The 25245-nt window shown below is 46.7% G+C and overlaps 1 protein-coding gene across 1 annotated transcript in view; it reads right to left on the bottom strand.

Moving 5' to 3' along the window:
* The window catches only part of CCDC60 (coiled-coil domain containing 60), a 145416-nt gene that overhangs the window by 25065 nt on the left and 95106 nt on the right, over window positions 1-25245 (bottom strand). The window contains exons 3-5 of the mRNA XM_006192705.2: window positions 21811-21981; window positions 12537-12644; window positions 4656-4763 (exon numbers count right to left, since the gene is read on the bottom strand). Of these exons, the coding sequence (XP_006192767.1) occupies window positions 4656-4763; window positions 12537-12644; window positions 21811-21981 (387 nt within the window). The remainder of the gene's footprint in view (window positions 1-4655; window positions 4764-12536; window positions 12645-21810; window positions 21982-25245) is intronic.

Here is a 25245-nt window from a genome sequence, read left to right on the forward strand (position 1 = left end):
GCCGGGATTGGTTCTACAGCCATCATTATGCCTAACTAGAAACAAAACCTCTGGGATCTACAGGTCCCGGAGGATGGCTGTTTTCCTTTTGGAAAATGCATGGTGGGTGTCAGGAATCAGGGTTTATGTTTTGAACCCTTGAATAACAGAAGATGCTAGCTGCTTGATGGTGGAAACTCAGAAAAGCACAGTCAGGAGAACTGAAGATTTGGTACTTCCCTGGTTGTTCCCTGGATTATTTATCTTTGCAACCAGAGTTTGGTTGACCTTGTGTAGCCACCCCACTCCCACTGCCACCCCGTCTCTTTGTATGTTTGTCCCCGGTGAACACGGATCTTACTTGTTGATAAAATTCTGCTCAGAGTTTTGTTTTTATTCCCCAGCCTTAAGTCTCACAGGTACTATTGATAGTCATAAAGCCAACTGCCCTTTAAAATAGGGATTTTGATCTTAGAGAGCTATCATTTAGTGAGCACTCACTGTGTTCTCAGACATTAGGCTGAATACTCTCTCTGTTTTGTCTTGCTTAATCCTTACAATGACTCTTCTGAGGTAGGAACCCATTCGACAGATGAAGGAGACCCAGAGATGTTAAGTGACTTTGCCCCAAGGTCACAAAGCTATTAAGTGGTGCAGCCTTGGTCAGCCAGGTCATTCTGATGTCAAAGTCCTTGATCTTAATCACTCTGCTCCCTCTGGGCTTTTAAAAGTGTGTTTGAAGATTTGGGGGAACTCGCGTTACGGCATGAGTGTGAAAATCATTAACCAGGGATTAAGCATTAAAGAGAAGATACCCTTCTGCTTTCTTGATAATGGAAAAAAAGTTTTCTGGCACTTCCTAGGGAATCTAACAGCAACCCCACCCCCACCATTCATAAACTTTTCGAAAGTCAATCCCAAACAATGGTGTGTTCGAGCTGGCTCATATCGGCTTACAAGAACTAGACCAGTGCATCTCTTCCCAATTCCAAGTTAGGGACATCACGTTGGTAGGTCTGAAATCAGCCACGGTTGGGAGTATTTACACCAGGGAAGCTGGCATGGCTACAAATGATGTCTCCCCCTCTGGAGAACTGGTTATTAAACATTTACTGGCATATCTCTGACCCCAAACTAAAATCGCCATCAGGACCAAAGGATTCACTAGAAAAAAACCCAACAAATACTCTGACTTCCTGTGGGAGTCATTCCTGGACTGTATTTTTCAGTCAGGTCTGGCTCAGGTTCTGCTCTTAGAGAGCTGGACAGCCTCAGATCGCCGATGGAATTCTGCCCTGACATGTCATAACAGAACCCCCACAACTCTTGATGTCACCACTGGTCCTTTTTTACTGTAGACAACATTTGTGGGTCACATTCTGGGCACATTTTCCAAAACCAATCCAAGGAAATAAAGACGGTCCTTTTTTCTTCTCAATCCAAATTTGGCATTATGTTCTTTCCCCATTTGGGGAGAATGGGTACCCAAATGTCAGAGGTGACATGCTGCTGCTGGTAGCTCACTCAGGGAGACAAAATGCTTTAGAGGTCCACTGGTTCAGGGGTCTTTTTCTTAGAAACTAGTTATCAACTGTGAAAAATATTAGATGTTGTATTGACCCATAAGTTCTATTTCTCAGAATCTAGCCAACAGAAATATTTTCAACAGGGCACAAAAATGTATGTGCAAGGATGTTCCATGCAGTATTATTTGAAATGGCAAAAACTAGGGAACAACCTTAGTGTCCATCAGTAGAGAAATGGTCATCTAAACTATGATCTACCTATACCAGGGAATGCTCAAGTATTTAAAGAATATAGAATGTTAAAAGAATATGGAACCTTAGTATGTACCATTCCAGGGAGGAAGAAATTTTCCTTCTAGGTTCTTTTGGCTGGTCTAAGAATTAAATTGACATGAGCTAGATTAACAGGAGAAAATAAAGTTAAAGTTTAATAAAATATATACATGGGAAAGACCCAGGAAAACTGAGTAACTCTCCAAAATGGCCAAAGCCCTCACTTTAAATACTATGTTAAGCTAAAGACAAAAGAAAAAGTTTTGGGTAGTGTTTTGGGATTTCAAAGGAGAGGAAGGCAATTCACATGGAGATGGGAAAGTTTGGTAAATGTTTAGTAAACTAATATTACCTGGGCCAGGTAGAGACAATGGGACACAGAATAGACTCTGATCTCTAGACCCTGGAGTTTGCCCACCACACCTAGCCCAATATTCTTTGCAGATTATCTCTGGTGATAGCTCTATTCCCAGAACAGGCCCTCTGTCTAAATTCTTTTAGGCAGTTAAGGAGAAAGTCAAGTCAAGTCAAGAGCTGAGTCTTTTGGGCCTGCAGTTTTTAGCTCAAAATAATTCATATGCCAAAGAGATATTTTGGGGTGGCAAATTTTGCTTCCATCATGGAAAGATGTCTGTAAGACTTTGTAGGGGGTGGGGGTGGGGAATCATATCCAGAACAATACACAGAGTATGATCTTATTTCTGTAAAATAAAAAAAAAAAATGTATGTCTGTATGGCATTAGAAAGGTATGGAAAAAAAAAAAAAAGGAAAGATTTGGAAGGAGGAAGAACATATCCCAGATCTTTAAAAGGATTTCCTCTAGAGGGCAGTGAATTTGGGGTAGGGTGGACCATAAAGGGTTTCATACTTTATATACTTCTGAATTTTTCACAAATTTTTAATAGGGATAAAACATATTCATTCATTACTTGAGCAGTTTTGTTTTAAAGAAAAATAATGTGTGGCAAATGTTTTAAGGTGGTGGTTTTCACGCAAATTCTGTGAGCTACAAAGATATTTCGGAAATAATGGGAATGCCTTGGTGGGGGTGGAACTGAATTGCTTTCCCAGGTCCTCTTAATATCCTGCTTCATGTAGAAGCTCCATTTTGAATTTTTTTTTTTTTTACATTATTGGGGGTTTCTATTATAAAAGCAGGGTTTCTGCTGCTTAAAAAAATAAAGGTTGTAAAATACCACATCAAGAGAAAGTGCAGCTTTAAATTCATCCCAATCAAATACATGGGATCAATTGGAGTTACTGGTCTATCAACAGATGAATTTGAGATTGCTTTATCCAGGCTCTGGTACAAGAGATGAACCAAGTTTGAGAGGGTGATGGGGAGGAGGTGGGGTTTTGGGAGATGGGTGGTAAAGATAATGCCTTCAGGGGGATGGGACTAATTAAGATTCAGGATTTTAGAAGTGAAAGAGGACTGTTTATACAATGGAATACTACTCAGCCATACAAAGGAATAAAATAGTGCCATTTGCAGCAACATGGATGGACCTAGGGATCGTCATTGTAAGTGAAGTAAGCCAGAAAGAGAAAGAAAAATACCATATGATATTATTCATATGTGGAATTTTTTAAAAAAAGGAAAAAAAGGACATTATGAATTCATCTACAAAACAGAAACAGACTCATCAGACATAGTAAACAATCTTATGGTTACTGGGGAAAGGGGGCGGGAAGGGATAAATTCGGGAGTTTGAGATTTGTGAAAGCTAGTCACCATATATAAAAATAGATTTTAAAAAAGTTTCTTCCATATAGCACAGGGAACTATATCTAATATCCTGTAATAACCTTTAATGAAAAAGAATATGAAAACAAATATATGTATGCATATGCATGACTGGGACATTGAGTTGACACACTGTAACTGACTATACTTCAATTGAAAAAAAAAAGAGGATTGAATTCACCTGGAAGCCAGGGCTGTGAGAGGGGCAGAGATCAGTGTATTACAGGGGTTGGGGGTGGGGATGATAGCATTGGGTGAAGGGGAACTTTATTTAACTCAGTCTAGGATTTTTACAGAACCAGTCAGTGTTCTTTAGCTTTTCTGTCCATTTCTTGCAGACAACGTGACTCTCCTTAAGGAAACAATGCCTTTACATGCCTGCCTCTTGCTTGTTCCACCTTGTGTGTGCAATGCAGTTCCTGCGACAGTGGTCTCGAGGCTTTTGATGGGTCCTCCCCTCTGGTGGGTGATACACCTAACACTTTTCTTGGCCTAGACAGCAGGTCCTGGAACTTCTGCCTTAGCAAATGCAGCTACTCCTGGGACCTGAACACAGAGTATTCCCTTGGACCCAAGTGGAGAAATAACTATCTATCTATCTATCTATCTATCTATATTTCTATCTATCTATTTTTTTTTTAAAGGCACACAACAAAATCTTGAGAGGAGAAAAACAAAAGCCTGGAGTAAGGGAAGAATCCAAGGGAGGGGGAGCGGCTGAAAAGGAAGAGGAAGAAATAAGGAGCAGTGTTGGGGAGACATGGTCCAAGAAGAGAGGTGGAGAGCGGTGCCCCCTGGGTGGGCTGGTCTAGCTCACCAATTTCTACGGTGTAAGTACTTCCACTGTGGCTGACTGATTTCAAGCTTCCGGTGAGATGTCACTGAATGTGGAGTTGGGGACAGAGGCTGGGAGGAGGCACACACGTGACCTCTCATAGCTGCATGACCTGGGAGACCCGGTTCCAGCTCACCCCTGTTTGGCTCCCACACAGAGCACAAAGCGGAACCCCTAAAGCCACCCACCCACCAGAAAAACCAGCAGTAGGAAGGGGAAAACGCATAGGAGCTTCCTTCCCCACTGCACAGTCTGTTGCCAGTGTACACGGCAGGCGGAAGGGCTGAGACCTACTTTGGATTCCAGCAGGTGATCACTGGCTTCATGGTGTGGTGGGTGTGGTCGATAGTCAGGGCCTCCAGGAGCCAGTGGAGGGCACAGAGCTGGCGGAAGAGGGGCTCACTGCAGAGACAGAAGGAGGGACCCTGTTAGAACAACATTCTTCACAATAGGGGCGACATAGAGACAGGAGTTATCCTGGCTCCCAGCTAGAGAGCTGTGGCCAAGCTCCAGGCGTGTGGAAGTATCTCCCATGCACCAGCTCATTAAACCTTCACAGTGGGCTCCTGAGGTATATATTGGCCCCACTTTACAGATGAGGGACCTGAGGCTGGGAGGAGGTAAGCAACTTGTGCCAGGTCACGGGGCTAGTAGGTGGCAGAGCCATGATTTGGCGTGAGATGACCCCATGCCGGTTACCAGGGATTTGTGTGTGTAGCGGGAAGAGACAATGGAAGGGGTCCCACAGGTAGAGGTCTTGACTGGGGATTTTAGGAAATTAATATCCCACAGGTACCCAATCGTTCACCTAGTAGAAATACAGTAAATACACTAGCAGTGTCCCCAAAGCCTGGAAACACAGGGAAATGGGTGCACTTCTTGTACTTCCTCCCCTTCCCCCTGACCCCGAAGAACAACCAGACCCACTGCTTTAAATGTATAAATCCTTTGCCCCAAAATGTAGCCGGATATGGAAGGAAAAAAACCACATGGAACATATTCTTTGAAAATGTAACTACAACACTACTTAAAAATAGGTCTAACCTATATTTTCTGATGAGGGAGGGGAATCTTGTATTACAGTTGTGAAGGAAAAGCCGGGCTGGTCTAACAAGATAACTCACAAATCCAAGTATCGGAATACTGATCTGAGTTCTGCTGGACTAACTTGTAAATCTAAGTTAATTAGTGTTGGTTTGCTGTTCATGTTTTCTTGCTAGCCAGCTGGATTTTCAAAGAGACATATCTGGCTTTGGAATGTTGGTTTGCTGCCTCCCTGCCTCCACTTTTGTGATAATGATGCTGCTAAAGCTGTTCCATGCCTATTGGCCAAATACCCCAAGCTTGTACTTTACCCTATAAAACCTCATGCGCACGTCTTGGAGGTGCTCAGAGCTTTGGAGCAGAAGCCCCTCTGAGCCCGCCGGCGTAATACATCTGAGTGCTCCAACCCTCCGAGTGGTGCTTGTTTCTTGGCTGGCCTGTCGTTTCCGTAACACAGTGAGCCAGGCATTGAATAGGACACTTGACACACGTTCTTTAATTCTCCCCTAAACCCTACGTATGAATCATTAATCCGAATTTCAGAGAAGAGGAAACTGAGGCTCAGAGAGGGGCAATCATTTTGCTCCAGGTCACACAGCTTGTTGGTGACAGAGATGGGGCCCGAATATCTTGTGTCATGCTCTCAACAACCCTGCAAGAAGGGCACTTTTGAGACAGGAGGGAAGGGGGCAGGGCACAGCCATTCAAAGAATGACAGCAATTAACACCAAAATGGCAGAAGATTCAACTCCCAGTAGGCCTTGAGGGTTAACATGGCCAGGAGGTTTGACTTCAGGTAGACCTTGAGCTTCATTGTGCGCTCACAGTAACATATTAACATGATAAATAACACGCCCACAGGCACCGTGACTGTCCCAAGGCTAACCACAGAAGGCCAAAGAGTGGGCGGTGGCCCAAATTCCTGGGAATCCCAGCCCCTTCCCGAGGGTAGTTGGAATGGTCCTCCCAGTTGTAGGCGTGTGAAGCTAATGAGCCCATAAAAACTGGCAACACCACGCCTTGTGGGCGCATCTCTCGCTCTCTCTTTGGAGACGGCCTGCACCCTGTCTGTGGAGTGTGTACCTAGTTTTACTTGAGCCTGAGCACCCAACCCCCACACCTCGTGGCCTTTCTCTTGCCTTCTGAAACAGCCTGCACTCTATGCAGTATGTATCTCTCTAAATGAATCTACCTTTACTCAACTGGGGCTCGCTCTTGAATTCTTTCCTGCGTGAAACCAAGGACCCACACTTGGCGGGGCACGTCCCAGGGACTCCACCGAGACCTGGGACAGGGCCCTCCTCACGCCCCACGTCCGTTTTGCCTGCATCACCTTTATTCCATCCTCTTTGCAGACGAGGGGCTCAGAGAGGTAAAGAGATCATGCTGCTAAGATTAGTGAGGATTTGAACCTCCGTCTGCTTAACCCGAGACTGTGCTTTCATGTACCTGAGCTCTGATGGTGAGAGGTGCTGACGGAGCCAAGGTGACGGTGACGCTGAAAGCAAGGTCAGGAGAGGGTTAACCCGCTGCCTGCGCTGTTCCTGGAACTGAGGTGGAGTCCTAACCAGCCTCCCCTTCCCTGCGTGATTTCTCCTTTTACACTAATGGGCGAGATGCCTCCATTACGGAGCTGGGTAATTGCTCTTCTCTGAAACTGCTGCGGGCCTGGTCCATACTCCCCAGGGTTCCCGGGCCTGATGCCCAGGGGGCAGGCAGCCATCCGCCCTCCTGGCTTCCTCTGAGGGTGGAGTCCCAGCCCTGGGGCTCCGGTGGGGAGCTGGCCCAGGGTGATCCCGGGAAACCCTCAGCATCAGCGGCTCTTTTTTTTCTTTCTTTCTTTCCGGAGCCCCTTCCTTCTTCCTTTTTTTCCTTCCACAAATTATTTTCTCAGCATCTCCTTGTCTCTCACTTCTAATTTAAAGGACCCGCAAACCCTGGGATGAGTCTCCCAGGTCTCACCCCTTCCTTCCCCCTTTACACCCTCTCGGTCCCTACAGGTAAGTGCATTCTGGCAACTCAGGGCACCAGTGGTAGCAGCTGCTGAGCCGCGTCTGGCCCAGTGTAGACACCTCCCTGCACCCTTACTGTGACCCCTAGGAAGTTAGGAAAGGCCAGGGGAGAGGCTCCTTCTGTTCACAACTCAGAGCCCCTGCAGGCCTGGGCTTTGGGCTGTGTCTGGCAGGGCCAGGGCGGCAGGGAGGGTGGGGTGAGGGAGTTAACTGGTGAGCTGGGATCAGCTTTGTCACAGGGGGGACGAGGGGCTTGCGAGCATCTGCTTCCTTTCTGCCGGTGACAAGAACAGACACAAACCTGGCCCTTGCTAAAAATCTTCAAAATTCCTAAACCATGTGTTATGGACTGAATTAGGTCCCTCAAAATTCATATATTGAAACCCTAATCTCCAGTACCTCAGAATGTGACTGTATCTGGGGCCTGGAAAGAGGTGAGCAAGTTAAAATGAGGTGTGGACCCTAATCCTGGTGTCCTTAGAAGAAGAGGACGCATGACCCCAGAGACACTGGGGCACACGCTCATAGGGGACAGACCGTGTCACAGAGGACAGACCGTGTGAGGACCCAGCAAGACGGCAGCCCTCTGAAAGCTGAGGACCCAGAAGAAACCAACCCTGTGGGCACCTTGATCATGAACTTCCAGCCTCCAGAACTGGGAGAGAAGACATTTCTGTGGTTTAGGCCACCTGGGCTGTGGTGCCGTGTTATGGTAGCCCTGGCAAACCAACACACGGTCACGTCTGAGACCCCGTCCACCTCTCCAGCCTGGAGTCTCCTCTCACCCCTGCACCACCATCTGCAGCCCGGGGAGATTCTGCTCAGTAGCTCAAGCTCACCGTTCCCTCTTTGCACTGGGTTAAAATCCTAGCTTTGCCGTTAACTAGCTATGTGGTCTTGACTGAATCACTTAATTTTCCTGAGCCTCAGTTTTCTCATCTGTATAATGGCAGCAATCATCAGAGTAAGGGTGAGGTGAGGTGCTTGGTACTGTTCTCTGTTCCTGATACATATCTTCTTTCCTCCTCCTTCTCTGCCTCTCAGTGATTGGGTCTCAGCTCAGATGTCACCTCCAGCAGGAAGCCTTCCTTGGTTTGTCTAGGTCGGGGTTAGGCTCTTTCCCAGGAGGTTCTAAAGCATCTCCATCCTTACAATGTGTCCCCTTGTCCCTACATTTCATGTGCCTGCTCTCTTGTAACGACCTGTCTCTGTAGCCCACGAGCTGGCAAGCTACAGAGTCTTGTCCACTACAGGTAACACTGTGCCGGGCACAGAGTAGGCTCAGTATGTTTCTGGTTACTGAATAGAAGAAGGCAGGAATAAATTGGATAAGACTTGACATTTTCTAGATAAGCTGTCTTGGGCACAATTCTTACATGAACCATGGAAATAATAAAGGGCAGTAGCAACAATAACAATGAAAAAATAATGATGATGATAACAATAATAGTAACACTTCCTGCAGAGCACATACTCTGTGCTAGACACTGTTTTAAGTGCTCTACATCCATTTACTAACATCATTCTTATAACAATCCTGTGAGGAAGGTACTATTAGCATCCCCATTTTTCAGGTGAAGAAACTGAGGCCATTGAACTTGTCCAAGGTCCAAAAAGGCAGCCTACGACAGAGCTGGAATCTGAGCCCAGACAGTCTGGCTCCTGAATCTGTGCTTTAACTCTGATTTTGATGTGTAGGGCGCTCCTTCCTTTTCCACCAGAAAAGGGTTTCCTCTAGTGGGTCTGGACCTTCTTCTCTGTTTACAAAAAGTGCCTTACAAAGCCTGCACACAAATGTTTATAGCGGCTTTGTTCATAATTGCCAAAACTTGGAAGCAACCAAGATGTCCTTTAGAGGTGTATGGATAAATAAACTGTGGTCCATCCGGACAATGGACTCTATTATTCAGTGCTAAAAAGAAATGAGCTATTAAGCCATGAAAAGCCAAGGAGAAACCTCAAAAGCATATTACTTAGTGAAAGAAGGCAGTCTGAAAAGGCTACCTACTGTACAAGTCCAACTCTATGTCGTTCTGGAAAAGGACAAAACTATGGAAAAAAATAAAAGGATCAGCAGTTGCTAGGGGTTGGGGAGGGGGAGAGGGATGAACAGGCAGAGAGCACGGAGGATTCTGAGGGCAGTGAAAATACAATACTGCAATGGTGGATACATGTCACTGTACGTTCATCCAAGCCCACAGAATGTACATCACCAAGAGAGAGCCCTAAGGTAAACTCCAGGCTCTGGATGATAATGATGTGTCAGTGTTGGTTCATCAGCTGTAACAAACATCCCGCTCTGGTGGGGGATGTTGATAGCGGCGGGGGGGGGGAGGGGAACGATTGTGCAGACGCAGGGGGCATATGGGAAAGCTCTGTTCCTTCCACTCAGTTTTGCTCTGAATCTAAAACTGCTCTAAAAAAAATCACACACACATACACACAAAACCCAATGGTCTCTCATCTAACGTGCAGTGAAACAAACTGATAAAGAGAAAGGAAGAAAGAGCCACAGAAACATGCTTGATATAAACTGATCCTTTCTCATAATGATTGTATGTCAAGTCAAAGCACAATATCTTGGATTTTATCAAATTAAAAGAGAAAGCGTTTCTTTTGTTAAATGCGGGGCATAAGAGGTGAAAACGCTGACCGGGGTGCACAAAGCCTGCTTCTAAAATCCCTGGGCTCAGAATTCCAGGCAAGCGCCCAGCGGTCAGTGCACCAGAGGAGGCCACCCTATTGAAACTGCCACACCAACCAGAATACGAGTGGGCGGGAACGGCCCTGAGAAGAAAACAGCGTTTCCTCCCTTTTACTAAGAGAAATCGGAAAATGCTTACAAAGCTGTTCCGAGCACCCCATGCTGACTGCCAAGGGCGAACCTGGACCATGGCTGTGGTCACTGCTTTTGTTGCACAGATCCTTCAGAGAAGCTGTGAGGGACAGCATCTCAGAGAGGAAAGGAGGGGCTGTCCTCATTCCTACAGACCACCCCCAATGTCTCCTTTTTAAAGAGATAAAAGTCAAGTCTTCCTCGGCATGATCGAATTGATCCCCATACAGTCAACGCAGAATTTTCGGCCAGTTTCGGATCAGTTGCACTGGGATTGAAGGGACTGACCAGACTCTGATCCACCTCTGCTGATGTGAAGACTGAGAACGTGAGGACTGACCGGGCAGGCTCTGCCCTGACGTCTTTGGGTAGACTGATGATAAAGCTGTCTGGAATCTCCACCCATCCCTGCATCCACACACTCTATGATGTGATCCTGCCTCTCTCCCACCAGGAGGTGGAGTCTTTCTTTGCCCCGTTCCTCCCTCATTTCTGGGCAGGCCTGATGTCTTGCTTTGGCAAAAAGAATAGGGTGGAAAGGTCATTGGGTCCAGGCTGAGCCTAAGCCTTAAGAGGCTGTGGGTGCTTAGGCTCTTGTCCTTGGAACCCCTCCCAACTGCCATGGAACCACCTGGGCTCGCCTGCCACATGATGAGAGTGACCGTCACTCCTGTCACCCTAGCCAACAGCCAACCAACCGACTTGGGCATGAGGCCACCCTAGGGGGGCCCACCTCCAGCCTAGCCATCAGCTGGGTGCACACACATACGTAAGCCCAGCCAGGACCGACTGAACGGATTTGGACCAACAGAACCACCCAGCTGACCTGCAGACTTGTGAACAACAGTAAACGGTTGCTGTTTTAAGCCACTCCACTTTGAGGTGGTCTGTAATATAGCAATGGATTACCGATGTAGCCGGAGCCTTTTAACAGCCAAGGAGAAGAAAGGGTAGCCTTCAGCCTAGGGTGGGAGCGTATGCCTGTGTTTGCAAGTAAAACTTCACTGGAACACATCCACATCCATTCATTGTAGCTTTCATGCTGCGACAACAGAGTTAAGTACAGTCAACCCTGCGCATCTGTGGATATGGAGGGCCGACTGTACGACCCTATTTTGCCCTCGTAAGAGGCTTGCGCGTTGCAGACTTGGGTATCTGCAAAAGTTCCTGGAACCAATTCCCCGCAGATACCTAGGGATGATTGTAGTTCCAAGAGAGACCATCTAGTCTGCAAAGCCTAAAACGTTTACTGTCTGTCCCTTTAAGAACAAGATTGCTGATCCTCGGTTTACATAAGAAATAACAAATAATAACTGCCACCACGGTGATAACCACCATCACCGCCACCGCCATCATCATCTAACAAACCTGATACAAAGACCTGACTTGAGAGTCAGGAGGTCACAACACCTGTTGTGAGAATTTTGGCAGGTTCTGTCCTCTGTCTGGGCTTCAGTTTCCCCATCTGGCACTGAAGGAAGATCAGCGAGAAACTCTCCAGTCACTTCCACAGTTGACTTAAAGCTCAATTTGCTAAGGTCAAAAGAACCGGGGGTGGGGCCCAGGAACATGCACTTCCCAGGCACTTCCTCATTTCACCACCCCTCCCAGCCCTGATGATCCACATCCAAGCACACGTCCAAGAACCACTGATTTGCTCCATTTGGTTTCAGAGGGCTTGTCCGTGGGAGAGACAGGCAGAAGTGCAGGTGTTCCCAAGGGACATGAGGAGACGATGTAGAGCCTATTTTTGCAAGGAGATGTTTTAAGAACATCAAGCTGAGGCTGCCGGTTGGAATGTCCCTGGACAAGAAAGGAAGCAAGACGTCAAGGTTTTGGAAAGCCAGAGTATTCTTTGGAGGGCTGATTAGCCCCTGCTACACCAGGCAATGATGAGTTTATTCCTGGAGTCTGGTCGGAAGGCGGCAGGGGCTTCTCTGGGAAAGAGCTCCCTGATTCCCTTGAAAATGTGTTCCCCAAGCCCCAGTGGAGACATTTGCTGTGCGCGGGCTGGAGACAGATTTTATCAGGCTTTGCAAACTATTTGACATCAGGGCGTCTGGGTTGGTAAGGAATGGAATGACTCCGTCCCAGCTGAATTGCCACTTAGCTCTAAAGCAGCATGTCTGCTTTCCGTTATTTTTATATGCCAAACAGTGCTGCCAGCTCCAGGCTCACTGTCTCTTTCAAGAGGACAAAGGAACAGCTCAAGAGTTCCTGACGCGTTAGCTGGCTGTCATTTCACCTTTTCTTCGAATGATAAACTAGTGAGACTCTACTTACACGTGAGCCTTCGGCAGCAAGGGCGCAATGATGCAGCTGTGCACAGGGATGAACGGCTGGAGGATGACTCCAGCCCCCATCTTCTTCGTCCTCTCATCCTCGTAGGTGCTGAAGACAAAGCAGAACAAGAGAAGAAGGGTGAACCGTGAGGAGCAGTGTTAAATGTCTTCTTTTCTCGCCAGGGCTTCTTTGGTAAATATCACTGGGCATCTACTGGCCCACCTACATTGGGCCAGGCAGTAATCCCAGCTGGAGAGATGAAGATTCTAGACGTAGCCCTGAACAGAGCATAGGAAAACCCCTTCTCCTGTGGAAGCCATATTCTAGTGGAGGAGCAAAGAGAATAAATAAGATAAATAGGGACATTGTGTGGTATACTAACAAACTAAATAAACTAGGGGTTGAAAATGTTTTAAGGGCTAGACACATATTTATGACTTTGCGGGACACAAAGTCGGTCCACATCACAACCACTTAGTAGCACGAAAGCAGCCACTAATGGTATGTAAATAATATGTAAATGGCAGTGTTCCAATAAAACTTCATGAAACCAATCTGGGGGCTGGATTTGGCCCATTGGCTGGCGTTTGCTGACCATCCCTCCCTGCTGCCCCGTACTAGATAATGAAACATGCTATGGAAAGAAAAAAAAACAGAGAAGGGGGTTCAGAAAGGGCTGGGAATTTCAATTTTAAAGAGAGTGATTGGGGAAGGCATCACAGAGAAGGTAACATTTGATAAGAATCTGCAGAGTGAAAGGGAGTGAGCCATTCAGATGTCTGGGGGCAGAGCATTCTGGATAGAGGGAACGGCAGGTGCAAATGTCCTGAGGAGGGACTGTGTTTTAGAGGTGGCAAGGAGGCACGTGTGCTGGAGTGGAGTGAGCAACAGAAAGAGGAGGGAGGGAAGTGTGCAGAGAGAACAGGGTCTTGCAGATCATTGCAAGGACTTTGGCCTCTTCTCTGAATGAGAGTAAAGGGTTGTGAGCTGGGAGAAGACATGCTCTGACTTGCATTTACAGAGAATTCCTCTGGCTTCCATTTTGAGAATGGCCAACGGTAGAGGCAGAGGGCAAGGAGACCAATGAGAAGTACTGTAATAATTTCAGCTTGAGAGAGGCAGGTAGCTCCCACCAAGGTGCCAGCAACAGGGATGGGGAGAGGCAGAAATGGTGGGATGGACAAAGGGAAGCAACTGCCTGTGGCTTTTGTTTTCAGTCCTTTCCTTAAAGAGGCTTCTCCCAACTCTACAGACTGCTGATTGCCCCACAGAGAATCCCAAAACCTCCTCTGAAGCCAAAACCATCTGGGGAGATGGGAGAGGGAGGGGGGCAATGCTTAGAGAGGAGAGAAACAGCCCAAAGAGGCAGTTCATCTTTGAAACCACTGGACATTTACCTGAAAAAGCCTATTTCAAAGTGAAAAAGATGTTTACATCCAATACCATAGTTGAGTTTTTTCCAACACCATCATGGAGGAAGCCATTACAGTACTAGAAAATAGTTTTTTTTTTCCTTTATGGCATGCCTGAGTCATAAGGTATAGATTTTTTGCCCATGACCAAATATAACCCATAGACACATTTTCATAAGCCTACTGTGTGTGTGTAATACAATCGACTGTCTCTATTTTAAAATTGGGAGATGTCACATAAAAATGGAAAAGCTTTGTTTCTCGAAGACTCAAAAGTTCTTGCCACACTGGGCAAGAGTAAGGTGGGGCCCAAGATCAAGATCACTGCCCACCTTGCGTGAAGTGTTGTGTCTCGGGTGGTCCGAGACTCAAGAACCCTGGCATCTCCCTCCCAGCCTGCCTTACGCAGTCATGCTACCTGCCTGTTCCTTTAAAGCCTTTTAGTTTCGGAATCTAAGTACTTGAACATTGATCGAATCATCGACAGGTTCCCTGTTCATTCATTTCTACCAGTATTTTTTGAACATCTCTGTGCTGGGGGCTGCGGATGCAGCAATGAAGGAGACAGATCCAGCCCCTTCCCTCCGGAGTTTAGAGTCTCGCCAGGGAGATCGATTTCACACAAAGGAGGTGGTGATAAGGCTGAGTGGCAGAGTGTGCGGTGTTTTGATGCCCAAATAGGGAATTTGGCTGAAATGGAGTCAGGGACCACTTCTCGGAGGGAGTTGTGTCAATTTAGAAACATGTGCCCCAAGTTTCTTCCTATGGGAAGGTGACTTCTTGGTCCACTGAAACCTTGGTTCTGTGAGTGGCTGGGCCAATAGAATGTGCCAGAAGTGGTGTGATGCCAATTCCTGGGCCAAAGCTCCAGGAACTGGCAGCTTTTCCTTCCTGGATCTTGGGAAGCCCTGTCTTAGCATCTAGCCACCGCCATGCTGGGAGGAAGCTGGCAGCTTGTGCAGACACTCCCAGGGAAAGGAACCGAGGCCACTGGACCTTGGCCTGCCCCGAGCTGCCACCCATGTGAATGAGCCATCTTGGAAACGGACTCTTGGGGCTGCCCCAGCTAAAGCTGGAGACAATCCTCCCCCCACTGAATCCTGCTCAAATTGCAGACTTGTGAGTGAAATCCACGTCTGTTGTTTTGAGTTAATAGGTTTTGGAGTGGTTGCTCACAGCAACGGTAACTGGAACAAAAGTAAATGCTCATCTGCAAAACAGAAACAGACTCCCAGACATAGTAAACAATCTTATGGTTACGGGGCGGCGGGGGGCAGGGGAAGGGAGTGGGAAGGGATAAATTTGGGAGTTTGAGATTTGGAAATGTAAGCCATTATATATAAAAATAGATTAAAAAGAAACAAGTTTCTTCCGTATAGCACAGGGAACTATATTCAATATCTTGAAATAACCTTTAATGAGAAAGAATATGAAAACAAATATATGTATGTACGTGTCTGACTGGGACATTGTGCTGTACACCAGAAATTGACACATTGTAACTGACTGTACTTCAATTGGAAAAAAAAAAAAAAAAGGGAGCTGAGATCTGAAGGTTGAATGGGAATTAAGTAGGAGGGAGAGGCCCTGCAGTGGAGGGACAGTGGGAGAATGTGGCTGGGGCGGAGGGAAAAAAAGGAGGTGATGAGCTGTGGCTGGGGGCGCGAGCTTGCAGCCCCTGCTTAGTTGTCTGTCTTTATCTAACAAGAATGGCGGCCATTGAGGATCTTAAACTGGGAGCAATTTATGTCTGGAAAGCTCACTCTGGCTCAGCATGGGGGAAATGATATGGAGGGAGGCAGAAGAGGCGAGGTGGGGGCACCCATTAGGACTTTACCTTCCTCCTGGGGTGAAAAATAATTCATATTTTAGGCAAGGCAAGAACAATTTACACACAAAAATATTCCTCTCTACCCTTTGGCCCACTTTCTCCTCACACTGTGCATTGTGTGTTTGCATTATGCATCGACCAAACCTCCCTAATCAGCAAGAACACCTGCTCCACAAGAAAGAGCAACAATCTAGCATCGACAAGACAACTCCTTAAAAGCTAACATTCCTTCTTGATCTTGTAAGGGGTCACATGACCCACCAGGATGACACCAAGACCATGTAAACTGTCAATAATACATCATTTGATGTACAGCCCTCTGTATCAAAAAACTTAAAAAATTGTGCCTTGATTTCTAAATGGTGGAACAGTTCTCAGAGCTTTCAGAGATGCTCTTCCCGGATTATAATTCTCAAATTTGGCTCAAATAAAATTGCCCATTTCTTTCTTAGATCGACTGATTAATTCTTCATCGACACTGGTAATTTGAGGACCATCCTGGGGTCACAGAGTTAACTACAAAACAGGCCCAGAATCGAGTCCCCTAATTTCATTTCCATGGGCTCTTCATTCAACCCTGGAGCTGAGGAAACCACAAGCCAATATGTTGCCCTGCCCAGTCCTACTGGCTCAACCGTGACCCCCAGTGGTTTAGAACATGTGGAAATAAACCCAGCTTTTACACTCCTTAATGTCTTGTTTTATGTCTCCTCTCAACTTCAATAGTAAGACAAATTTTACTCGTTTTTTTTTTTCCCACCTTTTCCAGCTGAATTTGCAGCTGAAAAATGAGGTCATTGAACACAGTGGGAAAGACTGCTTGCAGGCAGGAATCTTTGGGGACACGCTTGATTTTCTTTTTCCCTATGTAGTTTGTCAGACTTAAAACTTTGGTCTGAAAGAATTTATCCTATGATCTTAGATCCGGGGATGGTGGGGAGGGAAATAATCCCTTCTACTTTTATAATGCACAAGATCAAATACCTTGTTAAAAAGGTAGTTATAAATGCACACTTGTAGTTTTGGTACTTCTGTGATTGGAATTATATTTATAGAGCATAGCCCTTAGATGTGAGATGCCTTCTAGTCTGCCTGGAAATTTAGATTTTTTTTTTTTTAGCCATAAATCTGAGGGTTTTAGGTAATTGAGGCTCAGAGAGATCAAATTCATTTCACTGCATAATAATAGCTAGCAATTATCGAGCACGTCTCATAGGCCAGGCTCTGCGCTAAGCGTGATTTCATTTAATCCTCGGAACAAATTTGGGAGTTGGGTACCATTCATAAGGGTGAAGAGAAAAAGGAGGCTCAGAGAGGAACAGCAACTTGCCCAAAGTTTCACAGCTGTGTGGGGGAATTCAGAACTCGAATCCAAGCCCCGTGCTCTTAACCACTACTCCATACTGGTAAGAATAATCTCTCAGTGATGTTTACAATTCCTGCCTCCCCACCTGCATTTGATGGCTATGTTGCCGTAACAGCCTCCATTTTTATTTTAACAACCAGCCTCGCACAGCTCATCAAATCCACTGGATAAGACACAACCAGACCAATGTCTACGAGAGGACGGAATCTCATGCATATTTAAACTGATTAAACTTTAAGTAAACCATGTCTTGCACACTGAAACACAGATCGGAGAGGGAAGAATTGTGCTCTGTGACCACGGATGACAAACCCCACGCCAACAAGGGGAATGTCACAACCGAACTATATAAATGGTCATGGAAAGATCTTCGACACTTGCCGCCTTCCCCAGTGCCTGTTTGTTTGCCCACTAATCCAGGCTCAGTTCCTGCAAAAAAAAAAGCCACTGCTTTTTTTCTGCTCTAGGGAAAGGTTGCCAGCTGCCTGGTGTCACTAGGAGTAGGTACCAGGCTCACAGAAGGAAAAATTTGCACTGGGCCCTTGGGACCTTCCTGGAAACGGTAAGAACCCCTCGACTCATTGAGTGGCTTTCTCTGTATCATGTGCCCCTTCAAGGTCCCATGAGGACACTTTGGTGGTGGTCCACTGAGTGGCTGGATGGAGGTGGCTCAGGTCAAGACTTGCCAGTTTTTAAAACTTTTTTCACTTTGAAGATCATATTTCTGATTTTGGTGAAAGATAATAGCCTCACACCCTCCTTTTCCAGCCCCGGCCTTTCTAACCAGACGTGCTGGCTGCGGGATCTCTGGTGGGCTGATCCGGGTGGGCCTAACCATACCTTTTACTGGTCACCCAATGAACTCCCATTCAGCATTAAAGATACTGCTCAGAAGTCATATTTCTGGGGATCCTTTCCAGATTCCCCTTTCACCCCTAGACTCGAGGGGGTGGGCACTATAAAATAATAGGAAAAAATATATATATATATTGGTTTCTGCCTCTAGCTGCTGGCACAGAGCACCTAAAACCCTTGTAATCTCCTAAGTGGTAAGAGCACTAGGACCATCTCTTGGTCCAGTATTTAGACCCTGGAGCCTGACACGGAGCTCCCAAATCCCTTGAAATTTCCTGGGTGATGGGGTGTCTTTTTTTCCAACTCTTGGTAGGCTCCTGAGTAGCTTCAAAATGGCGGCTGGCCACCAGAAAGACAAAGCCATGATTAGAAACTGGGGACCCTCAGCCCTACTCCCAACCCTCTGGGAAGGGGAGAGGGGCTGGAGAGTGGGTCAATGACAGGTCATGCCTATGCGATGAAGCCGCCATGGAATCCCCAGAGGACAGGGCTTGGAGAGCTGCTGGGTTGGTGAGCACATCCAAACTAATGGAAAGATAGTGCTCCCCAGCTCCACAAGGCTAAAAGCTCCTATGCTTTGGACTCTTCCAGATCTTTCCCTGTGTACTCCTTCATCTGGGTGTTCATCTGTATCCTTTATTATATAATAAACTGGAAAAATGGAAGTCAGTGTTTCTCTAAGTTCTGTGGGTCATTCTAGAAAATTATCAAACCCAAGGAGGGGGTCATGGGAACCCTGATTTACAGCTGGTTGGTCAGAAGTACCGGTGACAACCTGGGACTTGCGATTGGCATCTGATATGGGGGCAGTCTTATAGGACTGAACCCTTAACCTGTGGGATCTGAGGCTAACTCCAGGTAGAAAGTGTCAGAACTGAATAGGACGGCAGGATCCCAGCTGGTGTCACAGAGAAGTGATTGGTGTAGCGAAAAAAAAAAAAAAAAAAAAAACCCCAAAACCCACAAATCTGGTGTCAGAAGTGTGAGTGTGGTTATGGTATGACAGTAAAGGAGAAACATACAAGAGGAGTGTTTTCCCTTTACAGACACATTTAACGGCACTTCAGTGTGCACCCCCGTGGCACTGTGTTGTAGAACCACATGTGGCAGGGACTATCCCTTAACCCCTTCCATACCTTCATGCCATCAGAGGGCCTGCACACAGTAGGTCTTCAATTGTAAGTGGTTGGTTGTACAATGAAAATGGACCAGGGCCAAAGTAGTCTCCCTTTCTGACCCCCAAACTTACTTTGAAGCCAAGATAAAGGTCCAAGATCATAATGCACTAAGGGGCAATGGATATTTTACTGAAGAGCTTGTGGGGAAACTGAGAAATGGATTTATAGCTCACACTATGAGGCAAAACCTCATAAAAATCCTCGTTAGACATCTCTCTGTTCTCTCCCAGTGATGGCTGCCTTTTCTCTCTTCTCTCCTCCAAAGGGTCCCTTGTGCTCACACTCTCGTCCTGTCTTCTGAATGTCTCCATTCTATCCAGCAGGGAAGCCATGTTGCTCCTCCTCTGGAGCTGCATATTCACTTAAACACCCTTTCCTCACCAAAAAAGCCTTCTCCTGGAAGGCCCTCTCCTTGGAAGGCATAGCGTGGGGACTATAAATCATAAATATTTCCTCTCATCTCAGGATGAATAAATGAGTTAACACACGAATGCACAAATGGTAGGTTAGCTTATTTAGACCAACCTTTTGAGTAAAAATAACCAAAAATGTTGGACAAAATATATAGTTTTAAAAAAAGTGGCGAAGGGCCAACAACAAAGCGGGGATCTCTAGGTGAACTGAAGGGAGACTGGAAAGCAGAGAGGTCAGCCAGCATGGATGCTGCTTTGGTCCTTAGGATATCCGCCAATTCAGAAAAGGTCAACTTTCCTTCTAAGAGCTTCACGGGGCAAGAGCGACAGAAACCACAGTCCAGGGTCTGTACAAATGAGGAAGCAAAGAGGAGACCCTTTTTACAAAAAAGGCCTGGGGTTCCCAAGGGCCACAATTTCAGGGGAAAGGTGTCTGGAACTATATAAGCCCCTCGTGGATTCACACTTGGGGACCCCAATAATCACCTGGAACCTTGAGCTTTGAGAAGATCTCCAATCACTAGTGTCCAGCCCCCTCACCTCCACTCCACTGCCTCACAGACCAGAACTCCATTAAGTTGAAATTCACATAACATCAAGTTAACTGTTTTAAAAGGTGCCGTTTAATGGCGCTTGAACTGATGGCTGTATAACCATCACCTAAATCTAGTTCCAAAAGATTTTCATTAGCCCCCAAAGGAGGTCCCATACCCACCAAGCAGTCACTCTCTGTTCCCCACCTCCTCAATCCCTGGCAACCGCCAGTCTGCTTCCCGGTTGGAGATGAACCTCAAAACCACTATGGTAAGTGGAAAATGTCATATATTGTACCATCCCATCCATAGGATCCTTGTTTTTAAGAACACATTCATCTTTCTTTAAGTTAACATTGTGAACAACAGAATTTGGGAAATGGTGCAGAAAAAGGGAATGTTTGCTATGGATTCCGTTTCCTCTGTAGCCAGTAACGTGGCAATTTGGGCTCCTAAAGATAGCCCCAGCATAATAATTCTCAACCTGGGCTTCAAGTGGAATTATCTAGGAGAGCTTTAAAAAGTGCTGTGTCCAGGTCATACCTGCAGAGAGTCTGATGTGATGGGTCCGGGACGCACCCTGGGGATTGGCGTTTTAAACAATGCTCAGGTGGATTCTAAACTGTGGAGCCAAGGCTGAGACCACTGTTCTAACAGGACAATGGGTACAGTAGCAGGCCATTTCTACCGTATATATATTTCCTGTCTTCCTGCTTCAGCACCTTCTTTCCACCCCTGATTTGTGCCTCGTTTGGTCTGCACAAGCTAAGTACCCTGGGAGTCTGTTTCAGCAGAATGCTCCATGAGTGTTGGTGTCACTCCATTTTGGGAACTCAGGATGCCTCCCAACTATGACCTCAGTCATAAGGGGAATTATGTATCTCTAAGCCTCATTCCCAATCTCTAAAATGGGGCTAATAATAGTATTTATCTCATAGGAATGTTTTGAAATTTTAACAAAAAGATGCACATTAAGCACGTAGTAGACAATCATACATCATTGTTGTGGTTGTGATTATTCAGCATGATTGTCATTGTCACACGAATGAGCGTTTCGTAAGGGACCAGTCCGTTGGTGGTCCTCTCCCAACTAGAGGAAAGACCTTTACAAAAAGAATCCAACCAACATTTTTCGTCCAACTTGCTTTGTGTGGACACTGAGCTAGGATCTGGGGTTTCAGGTGAAGGCCTGGAATAGGGATATTGATGTGGAATAAAACAAACTAGCATACATAGGCCTTACGGGAACTCGGAGTCCAGATGGATTCTGGAGCTGGTTGGGCTGACATCCAGGAAGCATCAGGAGAGGGCAGCACTGAAGCTGGGCTTTTAAATGAGAAGTAGAACTTTAGCTGGAAGCAGGCGTGGGGAAGAGGATTTAAGGCCCAGGGAACAGCAGGGGAAAATGCCCAGAGGACGAGCCTAGGAAGGAGAGGGAGAAAGAGGCAGTCTGGGGACCAGCCAGATTTCTTGGGTAGCTCTTGGCTTCGGATACGAGGATGGACATACGTGGTAGGAGACAATCCACTGAGTACCAGAAGGTGTGGCTGGTGAGGCCGGCTGAGCCAGACTAAAAGACGTCATTAGGCACCAGCCTAAGAAGGGGCTGCCAGTCTGAGACAGCGGCGTTCCCTCTCCGGGGTCCTCCCCGAGACCACCAGTGCCCCGGCGACCGCGTCTACTTACGTCAAAAGAATATCCCCATAGTGGATTTCTGATATCTTTTTGGCTGGTTGGAATTTATGTCTTTCTTCCTCTTCTAGTTTCCGACGTTGTTGCTGCTGCTTCTTCAAGGCACTCTCCTCCCGCAGCATGGAAAAGTATCCGTGGCCTATCTTCACCGACTGAATCAAGATGCTGGAGAGAGAGAGAGAGAGAGAGAGAGAGATGAGAGATGAGTTGGCTTTTAAGGCAACGTCTTCTTGTCTTTGGACCCATACTCACGGACGGGCACTTTCACGTTTACTAGCAGGAGACTTCCTGCCTTTAGAATTCCAGAGTCAGACCTGAGCTTGAATTTTAGATCCACCTTTTACCAAAGATCTTGAACAAATCATTTAACCTCTCTAGGTTTTGGTTCCATCACTCAACAAGTATTTGTTGAATGCCTACTATGAACTAGGACCTCCGCCAGGTACTATGAAATGAGCATAACAATTGGTACCCCCGTGGGATTCATTCGCAGTGTTTTCATTTTGTTTTGTTTTTCATGGTGTATCTTAGAGCCCACGAGATGCAGTATTTGAGTTTCTCATGCATATGTCTCCAGAAGGTCACCAGCGATCTTTTTCTAAATTTGGACACTGCTTCCCAGCTTATGTAAAATTTTTCAAATCTCTCCGCAATGAGTCACATGTCCATCCCGGACAGTCGGTGACAGGCAAGGATCGGGCATTATCTGCCCGGCCCATCTTCACAGCAAAATAATCTCCTTATGTATAAAATTGTGCAAAACTAAATGATTGTGCACTCTGGTGAAAAACAGAGAAACCCTGGGTGTAATGTGGTGAAGCCATGTTACACATAACTGGTTCTTAATTGTCCACTCTAGGTGCTATCATTTTTAAGTTTAGGAGTGTAAGCAGTTGATACGATGTGGAATTTGTGTTTGAAACAAAAATCTGCTTCTGTTTTGCTTTCAAGCTTCTGATTCTACTCATCAAAGTGTATCCCGAGGTGACAAGATAACGGGACTGAACGAAAGCTGTAACCACGGGCAACCCCTTAATTTCCCAAATGAGGATTTTTCTTGATGTCGCAAAAACAAAGCCAAGACAGAGCTAATCTGGGAGCTGGGGCTGGTGGGACGGCAACCAGTTTCTCACAGTTGTGTTACTTCACAGAGACGTTTCACTCAAAATCTGGGTCAGAGGTCAAGACTGACATCGCACATGCGCCGAAAGTGCATAGGATGACATTACTCACATTGTGCAGCTTTCTTGGCGGAGCAGGGGAGGCTCCGAGGCAGGTCTGCAATCAGCTTGAGAGAACAGGGCGGGGGGACTGGCTTAGGGTTCTAGGGTGGTTAAGGCATGGGGCTGGGGTGGGGGTTCCCTTCTTTGAGTGTGTTCTGAACGTCCCACCAGCACCCAAAGAAGGTGCGCCTGGGGTCCCTTAGCAGCCTGCCCAGATGTGGGGCAGAGGGAAAGGGGGTGGGGTGGGGTGGGGGCAGCTCAAAAGCCGTCAACAGTCGCACATCAGAAATGGAGTCAGATTCTTCATCCCATTAATTCACGCCCAATTTCAAGTCTGTGTGTTTGCCTGAAGAGTTGCATCATTATTAACCATTCGACAAAAAATTACTGAATACCCACTGTGTGCCAGGAGCTATCCTAGGTGCTGAGATACAGCAGCAGACAAAACGGCCCACATTTCTGCCCTCGTGAAGCTCCTACTCCAGACACAAAACAAAGACGTGACCTGTAGGTAATATGCTAAGTACTGGGGAGGAACATAAATTAAGGGACACGGGGAGAATGACTGATGGGGTTGAGGGTGGGTGGGTTAGTGCCATTTTAAATAGATGGTCAGCGAGGGCCTGGCTGAGAAGGTGACATCCGAAGAGAGACATGAAGGAGGTGGTGGAGCAAACCATGCAGATATCGGGGGGGGGGAGGGAGGGTGTTCCCAGGAAAGGGAACAGCATGTGCAAAGGCCCTGGGCAAGTACACTTTAAATCCAGAAGAGTTTTGTTTTCACTGAATAAAATGTTATGTGATATCACATAGTATATTCTGTGCTCCTAAAATGTTGTATTTGCCTGATTGAGATATTGGTGTTCTATTTAAGACTTTGGTTTGACATAAAGGATCTGCTTTGAAAAAGGAAGGAAGGAAAAGAAAAAGGAAGAAAGGAAAGGAGGGGAGAAAGGAAGGAAGGAAAGAGGGAAAGAAGAGGGGCAGGAGGGGAAGAAAAGGAGGGAGGGAGGAGAGCGCTGCTGTGTCCCAGACCGGAACAAGCAGGGAGCACCAGGTGATACCGCTGCTCTGGGCTCCTGCTTCCACACAGTTTTGCTCGGGTGCTACTCTGGGAGGCAATAGATTTTACCGTTTTAATTAAGAAGCTCATCTCTAATAACTCATCTAACATCCTCGTGTGCAGAGCCCCAGTAACTGGAGAGGTCCCTCTCTGCCATAGGACCTCAACGAGACTTCTCAAGTGCTTCCCGTCTGCTCTTGAGATGCAGGAGATCAGGTAGATAAGAGGCTTTTTCAGTGAACGAGGCAATATTGTGGTTTCACATCCGTGGAAGAATTCAGCCCCGCAGTCCTATGTTTCTGTGTTCTGCCGTCCCAAGCCCGTCACTTCCGGTCGTGTGAATTAACTTGTTTGTTCCCACAACAGCTCTACTTCGCAGGTGCTTTGTTATCATTTCCATTTGCAACTGAGGAAATTGAGGCCCAGAAAGGCAAGGTCACAAAGCTGGAGAGGAGCAGAGCTGGGGTCTGAACCCAGGTCGTGAATTCACTGTGGAGTACAGCTGTAGAGTGTGCTGGTTTGTAGGATGTCAGGATGTTTCGGCATGTGGCTGGTCAGCCTTTCCACTGGGAAGTCTCACCAGCTTGTCCTGGAAATCCCTGCCATTGACACTGGAGATCATATGGGCTGCTGGGTCCCTGGCTAACTTGGGTGGCTTGTCATTGGCCGGCAGGTGTCAGGGGCTCACCTGTCACTGCTGTCCGGATTCCTTCATGGAGTCGAAGGCTGGCAGTGAGACCTACCAGGTCCCGGGACAGACCACAGCCTTCAAAGGTGAGGGTGGGGCAGGCACTGAGAAAACTCAGGTGTGACAATTGTGCCCAGCAGCAGAAGGGGTTCCAGGGACAGACACAGCCCGTTGGTGGGCTTTGGGCTCTGATTTCAGTGTGTAACCAGACAAAAGCCTTCATCTTTCCCTGCAGAAACTATAACCAACTAGATCCTGAAATACATGTGCTTTAGATTTAAATGTGTCTCCCCCACTGCCCGCTCAAACACTGCACCTCCTGGCTAAACTCATAGGTTGAAGCTTAACCTCCAATATCTCAGGATGTCATCTTATTTGGAAATAGGGTCACTGCAGATGTAGTTAGCTAAGATGAGGTCATACTGGATGGCCCCTACTCCGATATGACTGGGATC

The sequence above is a fragment of the Camelus ferus genome, chromosome 32 (assembly GCF_009834535.1).
Source record: "Camelus ferus isolate YT-003-E chromosome 32, BCGSAC_Cfer_1.0, whole genome shotgun sequence".
Taxonomy (NCBI): Eukaryota; Metazoa; Chordata; class Mammalia; order Artiodactyla; family Camelidae; genus Camelus; species Camelus ferus.